Here is a 21,824-nt window from a genome sequence, read left to right as displayed (position 1 = left end):
ATTATTATAATTATTATTATTATTATTCATTCTTTCATTCATTCATATATTTAAATGTTCTAAATTTGTCCTTTGATCGTGACTGTGACAGCGGGATAATGAGTGTTCTGAAATCGTTTTCCCGTCTGTGGTTGTTTGTAGGTCTTTAGCTAAACGCAGGGCTGGACTGGGGAAATTTTTCAGGCCGGGCATTTTTAACCAAGACCAGGCCACCACCAGGTATCGAAGGGGAAAAAAATTAAGCCTGCTGTGACAGTGTGTTTTTTTTGTTGGTCCCTTAGCCGATCAATGTGCACCAGGAGACACATACATTTTAACACTATAAGAAGCATTATGAAAAGTTCTCCAAAAATACAGTTATCATAGGCTTATCAAAAGTACGATCTATTGACAGTAGGTCACATTACGTTTTAGACATAATAAGCCGTCATTTCATTCAGCCTTGTTACTTAAATTTAGAAACAGAAATTATATAAAAACATTTGTTATAGAAATACTGTAGGCTATACTATAAATAATATATCATTACTTGTGTGATACAATTCATCATATAAAGCAAGAAATGACTGGATGACTGGACCAATGACTGGATACAAAGGTTGAACTTTTGAAATACACAAAAAGGCTACAAGATGGAGACAGTTGTCTATCTCACTACAAGCTACAAGTAACATCAAGGATTTCTTTTATTACCAATTTGTTTTGCTAATCAACTTAGAGAATGACTCTCAATTTAAAGTAAAATGTTAGGTATGTGAAATTATGCCAGGACTTGGGAAAATACATTTTAGACAGGGACGCCGTTATACCACGCCACCGCACCGCAGACTGTGCAAAACAGCATACTTCGTATGACCGACGTACAACCGTCACACAAATAGAATAAAGAATAAAGATACAACCTGGCGGCGACAGCATTGTAGCTAGCAATGCACACCATTTGCACAGGTTACATTGCGAGGCTAGGTTACGTGACTGGCAGAGTTAGCACGAACGAAAATAATATCCCACCTTAATTCATATCTGAGTGACCCAGTTAGACAGCACTTTACTTCGGACCAGAAGATCAGAATGTCTCTCTCACACACAGGTGTCTGATTTATGAACAAGTTAGGTTGCTGTTCATCAATTAATAGCTGAAGTTAACCTTCACTTACTGTCATGGCCGTAGTGGTCCCCGCCTCACTTTATAGTCACCCTTTCTTGACTTCAATGAAAATATATGCTTGTTTTATAAAAAGTAAAATAAAGACCTCTTTCTTGACCTCATATTTAACTGTTGACAGCACTGTAACAGTAAAACTTGTAATTTCTAACCTACATTATTAATAAATGTAACTATTAAATTCTTTCTAACATTTTTCTAACATTTAAATTTTCACTAAAGATTTTACTTGTCGACATTATTATTATTTTAAGTAGTATTAGTAGTTGTAGTAAAAAAAAAGGCTTCAAAACTGGACCTTTAATCTAGGGGTGTTGTGAGGGGGGGACATCCTTGCCCCCCCGCCCCCATTCCATCTGGATTTGCCCCTGCTTGGCGTTTGAGCACAAAGAATGGATAACATTTATTTATGCAGAAAACATGACCAGATTTACAGGTCAGAAAGTTTTATTGCGTTTTCATATCATGTGGTCCTCAGAAAGAGAGTTTAGGTGCATTTGAGTGGAAAATAGTGTTAGTTGTTGACGCGTCGCGGAAGATCAACCGTTTTAACGTGCAGATACGGAGCAGCTCAGCTCAGCTAAAAGGAGGAGGAAAAAAGCATAAAAATGTCTGTAAAGCTCAGTGCAGGTGTGCTGTTATCACCGCGCTTTAAGAGGTGACGAATCGGAGCTGCTACAAAAAAAAAAAAAAAAAAACGCGGATGAAAAGCTCACAGCTCGCTTTGCTTCGTAAAAAAAAAAATAAAAAATCCGCAGGCCAGTAGGCCATCAGGCCACCGGGCAAATGCCTGTTGTGCAATGCTATCAGTCCAGCGGTGGCTAAACGCCACACGAGCTTCTGCTGTAACCTGTAATTATCAGCCTTGTTAACAAAATCACATTTATTTATAGAAAAATAAAAAGCTTTAAAAAAAGTAGGTTTCCATTTGGAGTGCATGGTGACATCGTCCACTGGCAGCAAACTGTTTCAGAATATCATACTGTTGGACTGATAGAGACAGAGACCTGCGTTAGTGAGACATGTTTGGTGGTGGTGCCGCAGCTGGCGTGCGTCACATCAGGTGAAATCTCGCCCTCAGCAGCCATTAACACCAGGCTCCTGATGAATGAACTTCCAAAGCAGCTTGCTTTTACCAATCATCCGCTGTAATGTGCAGAGCCGCGGGTTGTAATTAGACTTTGTGCGTCGCGTGGAAGACGTTTTAGTGGACTGAAGCCCATGCAGGTGTCATTAATCCAGCGTTTGTGTGCCACAGGAACTGGCGCCCACATCTCTGCTGCTGCGAGCTTAAATAAATACTTCTGCTCAAAACCAAACGACGCGGCGTCACGCTGAGGAAGCAAAGAGGCGGGAACGAGTGAGCCGCGTGAAGAGAGAATGACTCTAAAAACAACAACAACAACATTCAGTTTTATACGCAGGTAAACGTGCATAACGATCCAAAACATTTTTCAGAACAGACACAGAACTAAATCTAAATCCAAGACCCCCACGTCCTTATAGCAGGGTAACAACAAAACCCCTGTTTGTCTGTTTGTTTGTGAACAGCCTGGAGCCCACAATTTTTTATAAATCATTATGAAATTTTAACTGAAGATTCATGTCCTGATAGGCAAGACCTGATTAAATTTTCAAGGTCATAGGACAATGGTTAAAGCAAAGAAAAATTTTGGAAATAATCCCCATCTTTAACAATGAAAATTCATAAAAGTTTAAATTTCTTTCACATTTGAGAGCATTATGTAGGATGGAAGCCTTTATTGCCTGACAAAGTTTGATCTGGATCTGATCCAGATTACAGACTTTATGGCCATTTAAATTTAACATTGAAAACTCCATTTAATGTATATTTTAACTTATATCTCAATCAAATGTGTCCCAATCACTGTCATTTTTCTGTTATGAGTTACCTACACCGCCAAAACTGGATGGAGGTTCAAGTTTTATGCCTGTTTATTTATCTTCCAGTTATCGGTCAGAAACCAAGTGCCAAAAAGCAATGACAAATTGTGCACAACAGAGATAACCAATGTTCTGTGAAAATTATCTGAAAAAGAATTCAGAAACTGAAAAAGTTTAACAGGACTTTACCTTGAAATTTTTTCTCCAAGGTAAAATTTTGTGGAATTGGAAACTAGTGTTGGCGGTTTGTTTGTGTTTATTTGTTGTTGTTTTTTCCTGGTGAAAAAAGTGCTGCGAGTGCCCACAGCATTCCCAGCTCCAACAATAAACAGCCAACAACTAGATTATTACGAGCAAAGCGGCGCTCAGTGTTGCACAGCTCGGTACAGGGAGTCCCAAACAGGAAGTGCCAAATTTTGAGTCCACAGTGAAACAGGAAATGTCTTCCTGGATTGACAGACAACATCTCATGGAATATAGGGAATACAGTGGCAAGTTCACATTGAAATAGGATGTGCCAAATTTTAGGTCCATAGTGAAACAAGAAATGTCAAATGTTGAACACTTCCTGGATTGACAGACAAGATCTCATGCAATCTCACAGGAATTCAGTGGCAAGTTCACACTGAAACAGGAAGTGCCAAATTTTAAATCCACTGTGAAACAGGAAATGTCAAATGTTGAACACTTCCTGGCATGGGCGGAGCTAGAGCGGAGACCAGGGTTGCACTGTACTCCCCTGAAATCTGATTGGACACAGATGATTGACATGTCACGGGACCACACGTCTGGTTGAAAAGAGCTGCATTTTGAAATTAGTGACACTTATTGCCTGCTAGGCCCCTCCAGTACAGTAGCAATCCATGTTAGCAGAAGAAGAAAAATGTTTGACTCACAGATTCCAAATGACACCAAATGACATTGGTGAGTAAACAACTGTAACTTTTGTGCCAGAAATTAGGTCAGGTGTTAAAAGCGGCATTTCTCCTTTATAACTGGAAGATGTTCAGGCTGAAAGAAATACAGGTAATTTACTCCTCTGTTTTGTATAAAACCAGTGTAACCGCTTAATTTTGCTCTCTGAAGGACTTATTTTTAAATAACCTCTTAATTTTGTTGTCTGAGTGACACACCAATGACACACCAGTGACAAACTAAATTAAGGTTATCTTCCTTAAACTCAAACTGAAAGCAAATCTCTACAACTTGATATAAATGAATTAAAATATAAAATCCAGCTTCCTGATGAAGTGGTGTGGAGGAGTATTTTCTTAAAAAGAAGACCTGAAAGTTCAGCTACAATTTGACAGAAAGTACATTTGAGATGAGAGCCTAGATTTGATGTTTTGGTGAAAGAAACTTTTGTATTTCTTCATAATTGATGTAAATAAAGTTCAAGACATATTTAGTGACTTGGAAATATTCATGTTTCCATCTCCTGACTTGTCTGAAGAAAACTGGCAATAAAAGTGATTATTATTTACAGATTTTATCAAGTTTTAGATTTGCTTTCAGTTTGAGTTTGAGAAGAAGGAAGATAATTTTGGAAATTTTATTCTTTATATTTTTTGTGTTTCTTGTATTTAAAATGGCATAAACAAATTAAAATGTGTGAAATACCAAGTGTTCCAATACTTTTGGAGGGCACAGTATCCTAACCTTATGATGAGTGCAAAATGAGTGTGGTATTATTACTGTTTTGTTTAAGAATGTTTAATTTTCACTGTTGCTGCACTTTACGTGAAATCATATCATATTGATATGACAATGTTGAGATAAATTAATTTGCCCATATTGTACAGCCCTACTACCAACTCGCTGAAAACTTTGAATATTAATTTACATCTACATTAAAAAAATACTTAAAGTGGCAGGGGGTTAAGAGGGCTGTAATTAGGGGGGTCTGGGAGGTGGCGCCCCCCAGAAGCTGAAAGGTTTTAGCCATGCTAATGTTCCCCTGAAGCATTTGCTCAAAAAAAGTCTGAAGGACCTAAATGACATGGTGAGATGCTGAAGAGCTTCGCCTGTTCATGTCTGCGACATATGAACGGCAATTAAAAGTCTTCACCCTCAACAAGAACTGCTCTGATGAGATGATAGGTGCAGCGTTTTTTTTTTGTTTGTTTGTTTGTTTTTCTAGCAGCAAACTCATTTAACAATGCTCTCATTTAACAATGGTTAAAAACGCTATATGGACATGGTGCCTGATGTTTATTTTGATTTTTATGGGGTTTTGGGACTAGGTTTATCCAATTTGATAACTTTTTCTTCTGTTGCTTCTCTTTCTAAGTGACCTTTGGCTTTGCAATATGGTGCCACCTATACTACAAACTTTGAAATGCATTCTTATAGTGAATTGATTCATCTCAGAGATTATTCATCAAACTGACAGCGGCCATTTGAAGCACCAGTACCGTGTTACTGTTAGAAATTAACATTTTTTTGTTGTATGAAAACACTAATGATTGATAATTTAATCAATCATTAAAATATTGACAGTTTGAGTTCATTAATCTATCTTTATATGTTCTGCCTGGATTGAAGACTTTGTCTGGTTATGACCCCGAGTGAATGCCTTTAGTACTGAATGTGTCTGTGAGGCCACCCTCATGTGCAGTGTTCGGCACTGACACTTTAGTTTTGCCAAAACAAAGCAACATCTAATCGTGGACTTTTTAAAATCAAACTTTCTGACTGTTTGTGGCCCCCAAACTAACAAAATAATCTTATTAACCCCAATATAAAAACTTTTTATTTTGAAATTTTTACTTTCCTGATCACATGAACAGACGATGAAGTCTTTCATCAATCCAACAGGATTTACGTGAGCGCCACCTTCATGAAAAACCGCTGGTAATCTGCTGGTTAGATGAAAACATGAGAAGATAATTTTCAGCAATTTTTTGGGGAGAAAATCTAACACACCATGATCCATGAATTCCCGTCAATGGGAAATATTCACTTGAGAAAAATAAGTTGGAATATTCTGCAGAGTGTTGCGTTTGAAACATCTGAAGTTGTCCAACAGGAAGGCAGCTAGTAACACCTCATGTATGAGCAATTGTTTTATGTATAATATATATATAAGTAAAATAACTGTATTGTTTTCATACATTTACTGTATTTTCTGGAATATAAGTCACACCTTTTTTCTGTATTATCAGTGTCATGACGTAGCTAGCTAGATGGACTTAGTCAGTATGACTCCTCAGTAAGCCAGTTAGCTTGGTAAGTGAACATTTACCTAGTTTCTTGCTAATGTGCTAATTGGAGTTTGTGATTTACTCAGTTAGTTGCAACGTTATGTATTTGTGCATGAGGAGTAGCACACTAGCCCCGCCTTTTCTGGTAGCTAAAACATACAGGCGGTACAAATAAATAAGTCACTTGGTTTCCAAAATTTCAGATGAAAGTTTCAGCTTTTATGTAACGTGGTGATTCTGAAAAGCCCACAGTTTGAATTTACAGCTTTAAATGTAACTGACAGCTGGTGTTCAATGGTTTACTACTGACAACAATGTGAGAAAAATCTTCAGTATTTGCACCTCCCACTTCCTTGTTTTTGGTTCTGATGGAATTCAGTTGGCGCTGGTTGGTGTGTCGACTTCATCCCCTCATCAACCAATCACATTCAGCTGTGTGGCAAAGTTTGAGAGAAAAACAATAAAGATGTAGCTCGGCACCATTGGTGACGCTCAAGAGTTCTGCTTTGCTGCAGCGTGACAGCGACGGCGTCGTTTCTCCGTGAAGCTTTTCAGTCAGTTCCACATCGCAGGTTGGAGGTCTGCTGACGCCACGGCGGCCTTGGATCAGGATCCTCTGTGGAGTATTTACAGAACTGTACAGCCAGATAAGAAAAAAGTTCTCAGCAGGAACTCTGTAGACCAGAGAGCAGCTTCTGCTGCCATGAGCCACTGCTGCAAAAAAATGAAGCCGGTCATACCGACGTGGCTTAGAGCGGTATTTCCTGGAGGCTCTGGGGTCGAAAGAGAAAAATCCCAAAAAATATCAAACAAATCCAAAACTCAAGATAGATATCGTTACACAGGATACTAAAGTGGGATGTACACAGACTTTGCCTTCAGTCTGAAGGTGTTTTTGTTTTTCAACACGGCGACACAGCGTAAAGCGACGCACAGAATTCAACTCAAATACGTGATGCGCTAAAAAGTTTCCTGTTAAATTATCACAACCACATGGTGAAGTTTACATTCCTGCCACAGCACAAGTGGCTGTGTGTCTTCTTCCTTTGATTTTTAAATTCTATTTTACATTTGATTGGGTTGAGGGGGCGGTGGCGGTGGACAAGAGGGACTGGGTCTAAATATAGCCTTGTATGGTGTATGTCATTATAAAAAGGAATGAGGAGAAGTGGATCAGGAGGCACGGGACACCCTGGAGGTGCGGGGGGGGGGGGGGGGGGGGTAGCAGTGAGAAATGACTGTGGGGGTACAGATGGATGGCCACGCCCTCACAGGTAGATCTCCCTCTTTGAGGTGGGGCCGGTCGGGGTGGTCGCTGAGTGGTACTCCACTGCCTGGCTCAGTGGGATCTCCTCCATGCCACAGTCTTTACCGGATGAGTCTCCGCTTCCGGAGTAGGCACTGGTGTAGGGTGTCATGAACCGCATGCTGGCCACTTTGGACCCCACTCCACTGCCGCCGCCTGTTTCACGCTCCTCTGTCGCTATGGGCTTGGGGCTGCCATTGGCCATCAGCTGCTCCTGGCCATCCATCTCCTGGTAAGGCACAAAGGTGGAGAGCTTGGGAGCGTTCTTGGACAGCTTGCGATTGGGGGAAGGCTGGCCAGGCATCCAGCAGGAGTCAGAGTGGCCGAACTCGGTGCACTCGCGGGTGCAGTTACCAGTCATCGCCACGTCGGGCAGAGGCCTGAGATCTACAGAGAAACACAGAGAAGAAAGGGACAGTGAGAAGCCTGGAAAGGAATGGAGGGTTTAGATAAAACAGATGAAGATGGCATGATGACAGGTGACTGATGGTATTAGCCTGAATGCATGAGGCCCAACTGATCAACCAGCACCGCAGCAACAAGTGTGTTTAACCCATATTTACATCAGACGGCCTCAACAGCACCAAGAGGTCCATCCAGCACCTCATCTTCTAGTATGTACAAACTCATCCATGCATCTGGGACTGTAATCTGGCGAACTTTCTGCACATAAGCAGCAAGGTCGAAAACCAACATTGAATGCCCATGACCTTCGATCACTCAGGCGGCACTGCATTAGAAACTGACATCATGGTGTAAAGGATCTTACCATGTGGGCTCAGGAACACTTCAGAAAAACAATGTCAGTTAACACAGTTCGTCGCTACATCTACAAGTGTTAAAACAAGTTAAAACTACTCTACAAGTTAAAACTCTACCATGCAAAGCAAAAGCCATACATCAACAACATCCAGAAATGCTGCTGCCTTCTCTGGGCCTGAGCTCATTTGAAATGGACAGATGCAAGTGGAAAAGTGTGCTGTGGTCTGATGAGTCCACATTTCAAATTATTTTTGGAAATCATGGACGTCGTGTCCTCCAGACAAAAGAGGAAAAAGACCATCCAGATTGTTACTGTACCTGCGCAAAAGCCAGCATCTGTGATGGTATGGGGGTGTGTTAGTGCACATGGCATGGGCAACTTACATATCTGTGATGGCACCATCAATGCTGAAAGGTACATCCAGGTTTTGGAGCAACACATGCTGCCATCCAAGCAACGTCTTTTTTTAGGGACGTCCCTGCTTATTTCAGCAAGATTAGATTAGATTAGATTAGATTAGATTAGATTAGATTAGATAAGCCTTTATTCATCCCTCAATGGGGAAATTTCAGATTTCCACACTCACATTCCACATACAACAGCAATTGATCTACAATTATTACTTGTTTACCGTAATAATGGCACACATCAGAATTAGGACAACACATACATTTGACATTGTTTATGTGCACTAAACTTGAAACAGCCTGTTTTCCAATTGAGGCGATGTGAGTGTGTTGGTAGCTACTGCAACTATCAAGTTGCACTGCCTGCCAGCTTGGGAAAGAACGGAGGCCAGCCACAGGAAGGCAGGGGCAGGAAAAGAGGTGAGAGGAGAAAACTGGAGCATGCTTCAGTCCATGTGTAAGTCTGTCAGTTTATTGTCCTTGTGGGTTGAGATAAGAATGGAGCCGAATAATCTCACCAGAGCCTGGATAAATTCCTCTGGAGGTAAACAGTGGGCAATTGACCTTGATGCTAGATAGCTTGTAGTGTTGCAGCTGAGCAGTGAAAACACTATTAACAAGACAACGACAAGCCACATTCTGCACATGTTACAACAGCGTGGCTTCGTAGTAAAAGAGTGCAGGTACTAGACTGGCCTGCCTGCAGTCCAGACCTGTCACCCATTGAAAATGTTTGCAGCATTATGAAGTGCAAAATATGACAACGGAGACCCCGGACTGTTGAACAACTGAAGTCGTACATCAAGCAAGAATGGGAAAGAGTTCCACCTACAAAGCTTCAACAATGAGTGTCCTCAGTTCCCAAATGCTTATTGAGTGTTGTTAGAAGGAAAGGTGACACAGTGGTAAACATACCACTGTCCCAGCTTTTTTGAAATGTGTTGCAGGCATCCATTTCAAAATGAGAAAATATTTGCACAAAAACAATAAAGTTTATCAGTTTGAACATTAAATATCTTGTCTTTGTGGTGTATTCAATTGAATATAGGTTGAAGAGGATTTGAAAATTATTGTATTCTGTTTTGATTTACCTTTTACACAATGCCCCAACTTCATTGGAATATATATATATATATATATATATATATATATATATATATATATATATATATATATATATATATATATATATATATATATTATGAAAGGAGGAAATATATGAAAGAATTAATCTGCATTTTACAATTTAGTTACAATACAGTGATGGTGATGGTCACATCTGTGGTAGCTAGCATAGAATGCATTGTATCATCACTATCTGGATTTCTTTTTAGCCAATCAACACGCTTCTGGTCGCAGTAACGATTTTTGATTGGCAGTGCCTGGCTAACGTGTTTTATTTTTCAATTTTTTTATTATTATTTATCGTTAGTTTCAGTTACATTATCTACAAGTCTGTTATCATGGGGGAACATTAAAATTTCTGGAATATAACGGACCCACCGCTGAAAAAACAAAGTCTCACTGTAAGGGGTGTTCCCTGCAGTGGAAAACCATGGAGCAGGGTGCACAGGATGATCAGATTTTGTAGAAGTGTGACCACAGAGAGTTGGAGAGAAAGCAGTGGCGAGTGATGACGGCAGACAGATGTGTCTGTGATCTCAACAGGAGAGTTGTGACATGAACACGGGACGTGAAATGGCTCCCGGCGGTTCAGGTTTGCGATGTTGCCTGCGATGTTGCCTGCTAACAAAATTTTGACTATTAGAGAAAAAATTACTCATAACCATCCCAAAGATGTATCGTTATCTTTGGCTGCTTTCAGTGATGCCGGTATTTGGTTAGACTCTTTCTCTCCGATTGTTCTGTCTGAGTTATTTTCATTAGTTACTTCATCCAAACCATCAACATGCTTATTAGACCCCATTCCTGCCAGGCTGCTCAAGGAAGTCCTACCATTATTTAATGCTTCAATCTTAAATATGATCAATCTATCTTTGTTAGTTGGTTATGTACCACAGGCCTTTAAGGTGGCAGTAATTAAACCATTACTTAAAAAGCCATCACTTGACCCAGCTATCTTAGCTAATTATAGGCCAATCTCCAACCTTCCTTTTCTCTCAAAGATTCTTGAGAGGGTAGTTGTAAAACAGCTAACTGATCACCTGCAGAGGAATGGTCTATTTGAAGAGTTTCAGTCAGGTTTTAGAACTCATCATAGTACAGAAACAGCATTAGTGAAGGTTACAAATGATCTTCTTATGGCTTCGGACAGTGGACTTATCTCTGTGCTTGTTCTGTTGGACCTCAGTGCTGCTTTTGATACTGTTGACCATAAAATTTTATTACAGAGATTAGAGCATGTCATAGGTATTAAAGGCATTGCGCTGCGGTGGTTTGAATCATATTTGTCTAATAGATTACAGTTTGTTCATGTAAATGGGGAATCTTCTTCACAGACTAAAGTTAATTATGGAGTTCCACAAGGTTCTGTGCTAGGACCAATTTTATTCACTTTATACATGCTTCCCTTGGGCAGTATTATTAGACGGTATTGCTTAAATTTTCATTGTTACGCAGATGATACCCAGCTTTATCTATCCATGAAGCCAGAGGATATACACCAATTAGCTAAACTGCAGGATTGTCTTACAGACATAAAGACATGGATGACCTCTAATTTCCTGCTTTTAAACTCAGATAAAACTGAAGTTATTGTACTTGGCCCCACAAATCTTAGAAGCATGGTGTCTAACCAGATCGTTACTCTGGATGGCATTTCCCTGATCTCTAGTAATACTGTGAGAAATCTTGGAGTTATTTTTGATCAGGATATGTCATTCAAAGCGCATATTAAACAAATATGTAGGACTGCCTTTTTGCATTTACGCAATATCTCTAAAATCAGAAAGGTCTTGTCTCAGAGTGATGCTGAAAAACTAATTCATGCATTTATTTCCTCTAGGCTGGACTATTGTAATTCATTATTATCAGGTTGTCCTAAAAGTTCCCTAAAAAGCCTTCAGTTGGTTCAGAATGCTGCAGCTAGAGTACTGACGGGGACTAGCAGGAGAGAGCATATCTCACCCGTGTTGGCCTCCCTTCATTGGCTTCCTGTTAATGCTAGAATAGAATTTAAAATTCTTCTTCTTACTTATAAGGTTTTGAATAATCAGGTCCCATCTTATCTTAGGGACCTCGTAGTACCATATTACCCCATTAGAGCGCTTCGCTCTCAGACTGCGGGCTTACTTGTAGTTCCTAGGGTTTGTAAGAGTAGAATGGGAGGCAGAGCCTTCAGCTTTCAGGCTCCTCTCCTGTGGAACCAGCTCCCAATTCAGATCAGGGAGACAGATACCCTCTCTACTTTTAAGATTAGGCTTAAAACTTTCCTTTTCGCTAAGGCTTATAGTTAGTGCTGGATCGGGTGACCCTGGACCATCCCTTGGTTATGTTGCTTTAGACGTAGACTGTGGGGGGGTTCCTATGATGCACTGTTTCTTTCTCTTTTTGCTCCGTATGCATCACTCTGCATTTAATCATTAGTGATCGATCTCTTTTTCCTGGTTCTTTCCCTCAGCCCCAGCCAGTCTCAGCAGAAGACTGCCCCTCCCTGAGCCTGGTTCTGCTGGAGGTTTCTTCCTGTTAAAAGGGAGTTTTTCCTTCCCACTGTGGCCAAGTGCTTGCTCATAGGGGGTCGTTTTGACCGTTGGGGTTTTTCATAATTATTGTATGGCCTTGCCTTGCAATGTGGAGCGCCTTGGGGCAACTGTTTGTTGTGATTTGGCGCTATATAAGAAAAAAGTTGATTGATTGATTGATTGATTATTAACTGTGGAATGAAAGAATCAAGAAACACAAAGATGATGACAGCTATTGGATGTTTACTAACCATCACATGGAAGTCATAGAATTTGGAAGGAGATAATGACTTTGTTTCAATACAATGTAAACTAGTGTTTCAGGGTTTGTATTTGCTATTACTTTGTTTGTGGTTATTCAGTCTTATTTAGACGTATTTCATGGTTTTGGGGGGTAAAATATCTTTGCATTAGCTTTCTGAAAATACGGTGGGTCAAAAAGGTGCCGGAGCCAGAAATACAGTAGTTAGCGAAATTCAGGCAAAAACAAATAGTGGTGGTATGTAAGTACCTTCTTGCAGTAGTTTTTTCTGGCCACATGTTTAGCACGAAGCATTGTGTTTGTGATTTGACTGCATTAATTCAACTCTGTAGATATTAGCTGATGATAATTAGCCACACACACACACACACACACACACACGGGAAGTCAGTGTGTGAGCTTTCTGTGGTGTCACAGCGCCACTCTGGTTGACATTTGTAGTTCATCAATGTGCTGAAACAGAAAAGAACAGAAAACACGCTGATTATTTACAAAAAACAAACTCCACAGGAGATTTATGTGTTTTTGTCAAAATACAGACACTGACTGAGGTTTTATTTTTTATTCAAATGATGTATAATTGTGAGTTTTTTCCTTTGTTTGAATTCATTTTTTATTCCTCTGATTGGCGTTTATTTGTGCTTTTCTTTGTGTTTGTTTTTTTTGTTTGTAACTGTCGACTCTGTTTGCTTGAAGAGAATTCAGCGGAAAATTAAAGCTGACTTGAAATTTGACCTCCGGGTCACAAATATGCCGATTTGTTTTTCACCCTCCCTGTCCCCCACATCTGCCGCTTTAGTTCAAAATCACGTCCTCGTTTGAGCCCCGTTAAGTAAAACACTGTGTGAAATGTTCCGTTAGAATGTAACGGAATAAAAATCAAATAAGAAATGTGCTCTGGATATTTAAAGTGTTCACCATTTAAAGAAAGAACAAACATGGAAAATATGTTGAATCCAACCTCAGAACGTTTTGCTTCACGCTCAGGTACAGAAGTATTTGGACATTTATTTATTTATTTATTTATTTTTTAATATATAAATCTCGCTGAAATTGCGCATCTGCTGAAGAAAAACCTGAAACTTATTTTCCTATTTGATGTAACATGGTCGTGTGTTTCTTGGGTCTCACTTCATTTCTGTATGTTATTTAAGTTAAGAGCTCAATCCCTTTTTTTCCACCAGCATTAATGTAAACAGGCTTGATGATGATGGACAGATGGACGCCATCAGGACTTTATCAGCTGACCCTGCATTTTTTTTTTTACATAAATTTGAAGTTTTGAGTACGTTTCAGTCATGATACTATAATTTATTTATTTATTTTTCATTTTGTTTGTTTGTTTTTACTGAATCACTGTTCGATGATTGTTTTCCTCCAGAAATGCTTTTTTCACCAGCTTTTTTTTTGTCAGCATCTGAATGCACCAAATGGAGATGTTTGCATGTGTGATTCTTTAAACAGTTTTGTCCTTTTCTTGGCGACTTTGTGTGATTTTTAAGTCTGATATAAATAAATCTGGTGTCAGGCGGACGGAGGGCTGAGTTTGCATGAAAAAAAAAATCAGCGCTCAGAATGGAAAAAGGTCAAAGATGGAAGCAGAAATATCAATGTGTCTGCAGAACGTAACCTTTCTTCTGTGCGTGACATTAGATCATCCTCTGATTCTGGAGGACCAGGAGGCGGTGCAGGTGCTGGTCCTCCGGGGGAATGGCGCTTACATCCCAAAATGCATTGTGCTTCATGCATAATTGGAATTCATTGCCTCCTTTTTGCTAAAGCAGCGACAGTCGGCTTTTCTGTCTGTTTGCAGGTTGATGTGCATGTTCTAATCCCACGGAGTGCTGAGTAGCGCCCGTGCTCGCACTTTAATTTTTCAGCCTCTTCCTCACGTTCTCAAGGCCGTGGAAGCCGAGTTTAGTTTTGAAGCGTTTCCCCTGCAGAAGCACGCCGCTTGCAAAAATGTGAAGCTCTGTGCGAGCGCCTCTTTAATAAGAGCTTTGGCTGAGAACGCCGTGTCAGCACCACGCCATGCCGTCGACTCGAGGAAAAAACATGAACAGTGCAGTCGCACACAGCCTGAGGGTGGCGCTGCACTCAGTAACCTTTGACCTCTGTCCTGATGGGCAGCTCAGTGAGGCTCATCTTCCAGCTGAAAGGTGAGGACTTCAAATCCTGGCTGCCCCAACATTTATAGAACACAACTCACCCACTAAACCCGTTAACCCAACAACCGGTTAAACCATTAACCTGTTTAACCTGATAACGCGTTAACAGTGCTGATTTAACACTGAAGGAGAAGAAGAACAATTTCTGTAATCCCTGTTTTTACACATATTATGGATCATGTCTTTTGTGGCAGAGATTAAGAAATAAACTGACATTAAATGAGATGTTTTCTGAGAGTTTTGGTATCAGGGTATAATAGGGTGTTGGCGAGTCACGTGAATTACCACAATCTATGCCATTAATTTCTCCGTTTAATAAACCACTTGTCTGTTTATGGTCTGGAATTAATGAGGCTTTAAAAGTGCGCCGAGGTGAACGCATCACAGAGGTTAGAAAACGTTTTGGAAAACCCAGATGAGGGTGAGACGCTGGTGTTCTTCAGAGGACTCTCAGTGAGGCATGGCAGTCGCGATGGTGGTGGCGGCAGTGTCACGGGGCCACCATGCTGAATCCAAGTTTGCCTCTATTAGTTAGGACTATTTAAAACAGAGAATCCCTCCTGGGTTTCCTCGTCGAGTCCTTATCATCATTCCTGAGTTCCAGTTAACCCCTGAGACCCCAGCGCGCCCCGACCGCCTCTCTCTGCATAATACATGCCGCTGCCGCAGTCACCATTTTTTGGTCAAACTAATTAGATCTCAGAGTCTTCTCCCGGGAAGATGTCAGCGGCATGAAATGGGAAGAGTTTCCAGATGAGTATCTGACGTTTGGACCGAGGAAACCGCTGGTTGCCGCCCTCCTTTCGGGTTTTTCGCCACACAGATATGTTAAATCCTCGTGCTTCCTCTGATAAATGGAGGTGAACACACACAAAAGAGAGCTTCACTTTTTCTGCTTCTGCTTGAAGTGTTAATGTGTTTAATTACTTTTAAGTTCTTTTTTTGAGGCAGCAGAAAAACCTTCAGTTAATGCCGTTGCTCGGTTGATGATAATGGCTACAATTTATTTTCCAGGGACAATAGAGGAGTGAGAGGCGGCACCGCTCTGAACGCTCAGAGACGTCCAACAGAAAAACCGTGATGCACTGCTTCTTCCCACGCTGCAGCCAGCGCTGCTGCGAACACAGATTTACAAAGTGTTTCTAAGCTTACAGCTGGACAAATTAAGGGTATCAGTGCAGCCTAGACGAGTGGGCGTGGCTAGAAGCTGTGTGATTCAGGGTGGTGCTATCAGTGTCGTGATAATATATGAAGCTGCATGTCAGGTTTAGTCAAAATCACGGGTGGATCCAGAAACTTGTGTGTGTGTGTGGGGGGGGGGGGGGGGGGGGGTCCAATTCATCACAATTGGACAATCTGCTCTGTCATTGATATGAAAAAATAGTAATACAAGCAAAGCAATGTGCCGCTCATGGTACAGCGAGTCCCAAACAGGAAGTGCCAAATTTTGAATCCACAGTGAAACAGGAAATGTCAAAAATCAAACACTTCCTGGATGACACTTCCTGGATTGACAGATGAGATCTCGTCGGAACTCAGTGGCAAGTTCACACTGAAATAGGAAGTGCCACATTTTTAGTCCACAGTGAAAAAGGAAATTTCAAATGTTGAACACTTCCTGGCATGGGTGGAGCTAGAGCGGAGGCCAGGGTTGCACCGGACTCCCCTAAAATCTGACTGGACACAGATGATTGACATGTCACAGCAAAAAAAAAAAGAAAAAAAGAGCTGCATTTTGAAATCGGCGACACATATTCACAGATAGGTCCCTCTTGTCCAGTAGTTGGTATATGATATGTAAAACAAGAAGTTCTAATCCACTTTATGAGAAGAAGAAAAATCTTTGACCCAGATTTGAACCTGAATACATTGTCTGAACCGTGGACCCCTAATGACACCAGAGTTATATCGGTGCGTAAACGACCGTATTTTATGCCATAAATGAGGTCCAGGTTGTTAAAAGTGGCATTTCTCCTTTAATTCGGGTTGTCTTATATATACAACCCCTGGCAAAAATTATGGAATCACCGGCCTCGGAGGATGTTCATTCAGTTGTTTATTTTTGTAGGAAAAAAGCAGATCACAGACATGACACAAAACTAAAGTCATTTCAAATGGCAACTTTCTGGCTTTAAGAAACACTATAAGAAATCAAGAAAAAAAGATTGTGGCAGTCAGTAACGGTTACTTTTTTAGACCAAGCAGAGGAAAAAAATATGGACTCACTCAAATCTGAGGAATAAATTATGGAATCACCCTGTAAATTTTCATCCCCAAAACTAACACCTGCATCAAATCACATCTGCTTGTTAGTCTGCATCTAAAAAGGAGTGATCACATCTTGGAGAGCTGTTGCACCAAGTGGACTGACATGAATCATGGCTCCAACACGAGAGATGTCAGTTGAAACAAAGGAGAGGATTATCAAACTCTTAAAAGAGGGTAAATCATCACGCAATGTTGCAAAAGATGTTGGTTGTTCACAGTCAGCTGTGTCTAAACTCTGGACCAAATACAAACAACATGGGAAGGTTGTTAAAGGCAAACATAATGGTAGACCAAGGAAGACATCAAAGTGTCAAGACAGAAAACTTAAAGCAATATGTCTCAAAAATCGAAAATGCACAACAAAACAAATGAGGAACGAATGGGAGGAAACTGGAGTCAACGTCTGTGACCGAACTGTAAGAAACCGCCTAAAGGAAATGGGATTTACATACAGAAAAGCTAAACAAAAGCCATCATTAACACCTAAACAGAAAAAAACAAGGTTACAATGGGCTAAAGAAAAGCAATCGTGGACTGTGGATGACTGGATGAAAGTCATATTCAGTGATGAATCTCGAATCTGCATTGGGCAAGGTGATGATGCTGGAACTTTTGTTTGGTGCCGTTCCAATGAGATTTATAAAGATGACTGCCTGAAGACAACATGTAAATTTCCACAGTCATTGATGATATGGGGCTGCATGTCATGTAAAGGCACTGGGGAGATGGCTGTCATTACATCATCAATAAATGCACAAGTTTATGTTGATATTTTTGACACTTTTCTTATCCCATCAACTGGAAGGATGTTTGTTTCAAGAAGATAATGCATCTTGCCATAGAGCAAAAACTGTGAAAACATTCCTTGCAAAAAGACACATAGGGTCAACTTCATGACATAGGGTTATTGTCAACGAGCAGATGTGATTTGATGCAGGTGTTAGTTTTGGGGATGGAAATTTACAGGGTGATTCCATAATTTATTCCTCAGAATTGAGTGAGTCCATATTTTTTTCCTCTGCTTGGTCTAAAAAAGTAACCGTTACTGACTGCCACAATCTTTTTTTCTTGATTTCTTATAGTGTTTCTTAAAGCCAGAAAGTTGCCATTTGAAATGACTTTAGTTTTGTGTCATGTCTGTGATCTGCTTTTTTTCTACAAAATTAAACAACAGAATGAACATCCTCCGAGGCCGGTGATTCCATAATTTTTGCCAGGGGTTGTATGTGTTTCTCCAGTGATTTTCAATGAGCAGGGAGCTGTTGATTCATGAGATATAACATGAAGATGCTCAAGCTGAAAGAAATACAGGTAATTTAATCCTCCTTTGTTCTGTATGAAATCTGTGTAACCTCTTAATTTTGCTCACTGAAGGACTTATTTTTAAATAACCTCTTAATGTTGCTGTCTGAGTGACACACCAGTGACACAACTTTAGATAAAGAATCTAAAGTTATCTTCCTTAAACTCAAACTGAAAGCAAATCTCTGCAACTTGTCATAAATTAATTAAAAATATAAAACACAGCTTCCTGATGAAGTGGTGCAAAGGAGGATTTTCTTTAAAAAGAAGACCTGAACATTCAGCTATACAATTTGCAAAAAAAAGTACATTTGAGATGAAAGCCTAGATTTGATGTTTTGCTGAAAGAAACTTTTGTATTTCTTTGTAATTAATGTAAATAAAGTCCAAGACATATTCAGTGACTTGGAAATGTTCATGTTTCATGTTTGTGAAATTCCAAGTGTTCCAATACTTTTGGAGGGCACAGCATCCTAACCTTATGATGAGTGCAAAATGAGTGTGGTATTATTACTGTTTGATTAGAAATGTTTAATTTTCATTGTTGCTGCACTTTATGTCAAATCATAGTCACATCGTATATGATACTGATATGAAAATTCTGTAAGGTATATCTTCTATTATACATTACAAATCTAAGGTGGAACTCTACTAGTGTTTACTAAGTTACACCTAAATATCTAAATATCTCTATAAAAGAGAGAGAGTAGAGCCACTTAGGTGCGTGGTCTTGAGAACCAGGGACGGTCGGTTGAAAAGCTTTTTTATCCCATGGGAAGTCTCCCTACCCAGCTAAGTGGCTCAAGAATATGAACAGCACAAGTGACATTTACATGGCAATTTATGTGACAATACTGAAATATGATAATTTGGCTATATTGTACAGCCCTACTGTCAACTAGCTGAAAACTTTGAATATTAATTTACATCTACATTAAAAAAATGCTTCAAGTGGAAGGGAGTTAAGAGGGCTGTAATCGGGGCCAGCTGAAAAGTAAAAAAAAGAAAAATGCTTAAAAATGTGGGGGGTGTGGGGGGGGGAGCAAAGCCCCTCCAGAAGATGAAAGGCAAAATAAGGAAAATGCTTAAAAAGGTGGGGGTATGGGGGTGCTCTGCTCCCCCAGAAGCTGAAAGGTTTTTGCCATGCTAATGCTCCCCTGAAGCATTTACTCAAAATAAAGTCTGAAGGACCTAAAGGGCATGGTGAGATGCCAATGAGCTTTGCTCATTCATGTCCGCAACATATGGATATTACGAGCGAAGCGTCACACAGTGTCACAAAGCTCCCTCATGATACACTGAGTCCCCATCAGGAAGTGCCAAATTTTGAGTCCACAGTGAAACAGGTAATGTCAAATGTTATACCCTTCCTGGATTGACAGTAGACGAGATCTCGTGCAATCTCACGGGAATTCAGTTGCAAGTTCACACTGAAACAGGAAGTGACAAATTTTGAGCCCACAGTGAAACAGGAAATGTCAAATGTTGAACACTTCCTAGAGTTACAGAAGAGGATATTAACCTGTTTTTTGTGTAACTTTCTGTTTGTCTCAATTAAAAAAAAAAAATTTAAAAAAGAGAAAGAGGAAGGGAATTCAGTGCACAGTCAACACTGAAACAGGAAATGCTAAATGTTGAGTCAACATTGAATCCAGGAACACTACAGTGAAAGGCAGCGTGCACCTTGACAACGCATGAGGTGAGTCAGTGACTATTCAGTGTGTAAACTGCATGAAGGTTTTTAGCCATGCTAATGATGCACAGAAGCATTTACTGAAAAAAAAAGTCTGACGGACCTAAATGACATGTTGAGATGCTGAAGTGCTTCGCTTGTTCATGTCCGCAACATATACATATGAATATTTGTTTCAATTATGTCAAACATTAAGTTATCAAACTTTATTTTGTCTTATGTCTTAATTTTTATTTATTTTTTATTTTCTTTCATTCTTCATATTTTTCCTTGCATCTTTTAATTCTTTTATTTTTTGCATGGTGGGGGGGGGCATCCCCCTGGTTACCAGTCCGACATTCTGATTACCTTCAGGATACTTTTGTTTGTAAATAATTAAATTTTCTCACTGGTCACATGGAAGCTTGCCAAACTATCATCTACAGACAGACAGAGACAGATTTTTTTTAATGCAACAGAATGCAAAAAATAAAATACTCACAATGGGCCTCATGTATCAATGTGCGTACGGCGATATTTGAGCGTATATGGGGTGTACTCCAAAACGGCTGCGCCACTTGGCATTTATCAATGTGGTCGTTGGCGTACGCTGCGCTGAAAATATACACCAGGTCGAGAGGTGGCGTAAATTATACACCAAAATGAACCAGCACTGGAATCCACATAAAAATGTAAATGATCAACATGATAAACAGTGCCATTATACAAATCAATGCATATGTTACATAAATAACACTTTCCTGATTATACTACATAATAATCAATACAAATCCCGCTTTTGCGGGATTGCTGGTCTATCGAGCACGATCCGTGGCCACAGCGCTGACTGCAAAGAAAGCGCTGCTCGCCTTTTTCTCCAGACTTCGAGCCTGGAGCCAGAGCAGCGCTGAGCTTAACTTTATGTGGTGTGATCGTTTTAGACTATGAAATTGATAATTACAACTGTAGTGTTGTCATTCATTGCAATCAGGTTGTGTCGTCTCCATTCGTTTGTCACAATAAAATAAATAAAGAAATACATTTTAAGAATAAAGAAATCTGAAAAATTAGAATTATTGACGTGAAAAGAGAATACAGTGGTCCCTCGCTATAACGTGGTTCACCTTTCGCGACCTCGCCATTTCGCGGAGTTTTTAGTCCAATTTTGCATGCCTTTTTTTTTACAGTGTTCTGTGTTCTGCGTGTCTGTTTATAAGAATCTTCTTGCCCAGAAGAAAAAAGAGCGCCAACAACTACTCATAACTGTGTTTGTCACTCGGAAACAGACACCTGCAGCCAGGTGTGAGTGGAAAAAGGCGCGGCGCCAGGACGCAGAGGCGCGATCTGTGAAATACTGGTCAGTCACTATTAATAATTTCTTATGTGTCCAACCTCGTACGTTGATCGTTAAAATTAAATTTGTTAGTTCTAAAAGCCATCATAATTATTTATAGGAAAACGTTCTATTTTTATTTCTCAAACAAATGTTTGGGCCTGAAAACAGTTTGGTCTTATTTTTCTACTAAGGTTTGAACTTTGAGAGTGTTTACACACGAGAGAAAAGTGAGAAAATGTTCATGCCTGATTGAGAAAAGTGTATAAAGTGGTTTTACAGGGTTTTTACAGCTTTAAAATGTCTATAATAATTGTAAAAATAACGCTGACTACGTTGCGGTTTCGCGTATTACGGGCTATTTTTAGAACGTAACTCCCGCAATAAACGAGGGACCACTGTAACACTTTTTTGATTATACTACAAAAC

General features: G+C 39.9%; 1 protein-coding gene across 1 annotated transcript in view; it reads right to left on the bottom strand.

The window, feature by feature from the left end:
• Positions 1 to 6,465: 6,465 nt before the first annotated feature.
• LOC117520936 (protocadherin-1-like) overlaps positions 6,466 to 21,824 on the bottom strand; it is a 282,301-nt gene continuing 266,942 nt past the window's right edge. The window contains exons 5-6 of the mRNA XM_034182276.1: positions 7,014 to 7,966; positions 6,466 to 6,947 (exon numbers count right to left, since the gene is read on the bottom strand). Of these exons, the coding sequence (XP_034038167.1) occupies positions 7,542 to 7,966 (425 nt within the window). The 3' untranslated portion in view covers positions 6,466 to 6,947; positions 7,014 to 7,541. The remainder of the gene's footprint in view (positions 6,948 to 7,013; positions 7,967 to 21,824) is intronic.

Source organism: Thalassophryne amazonica, chromosome 11 (genome assembly GCF_902500255.1).
Source record: "Thalassophryne amazonica chromosome 11, fThaAma1.1, whole genome shotgun sequence".
NCBI lineage: Eukaryota > Metazoa > Chordata > Actinopteri > Batrachoidiformes > Batrachoididae > Thalassophryne > Thalassophryne amazonica.
This window is presented reverse-complemented; position numbering and strand designations above follow the sequence as displayed.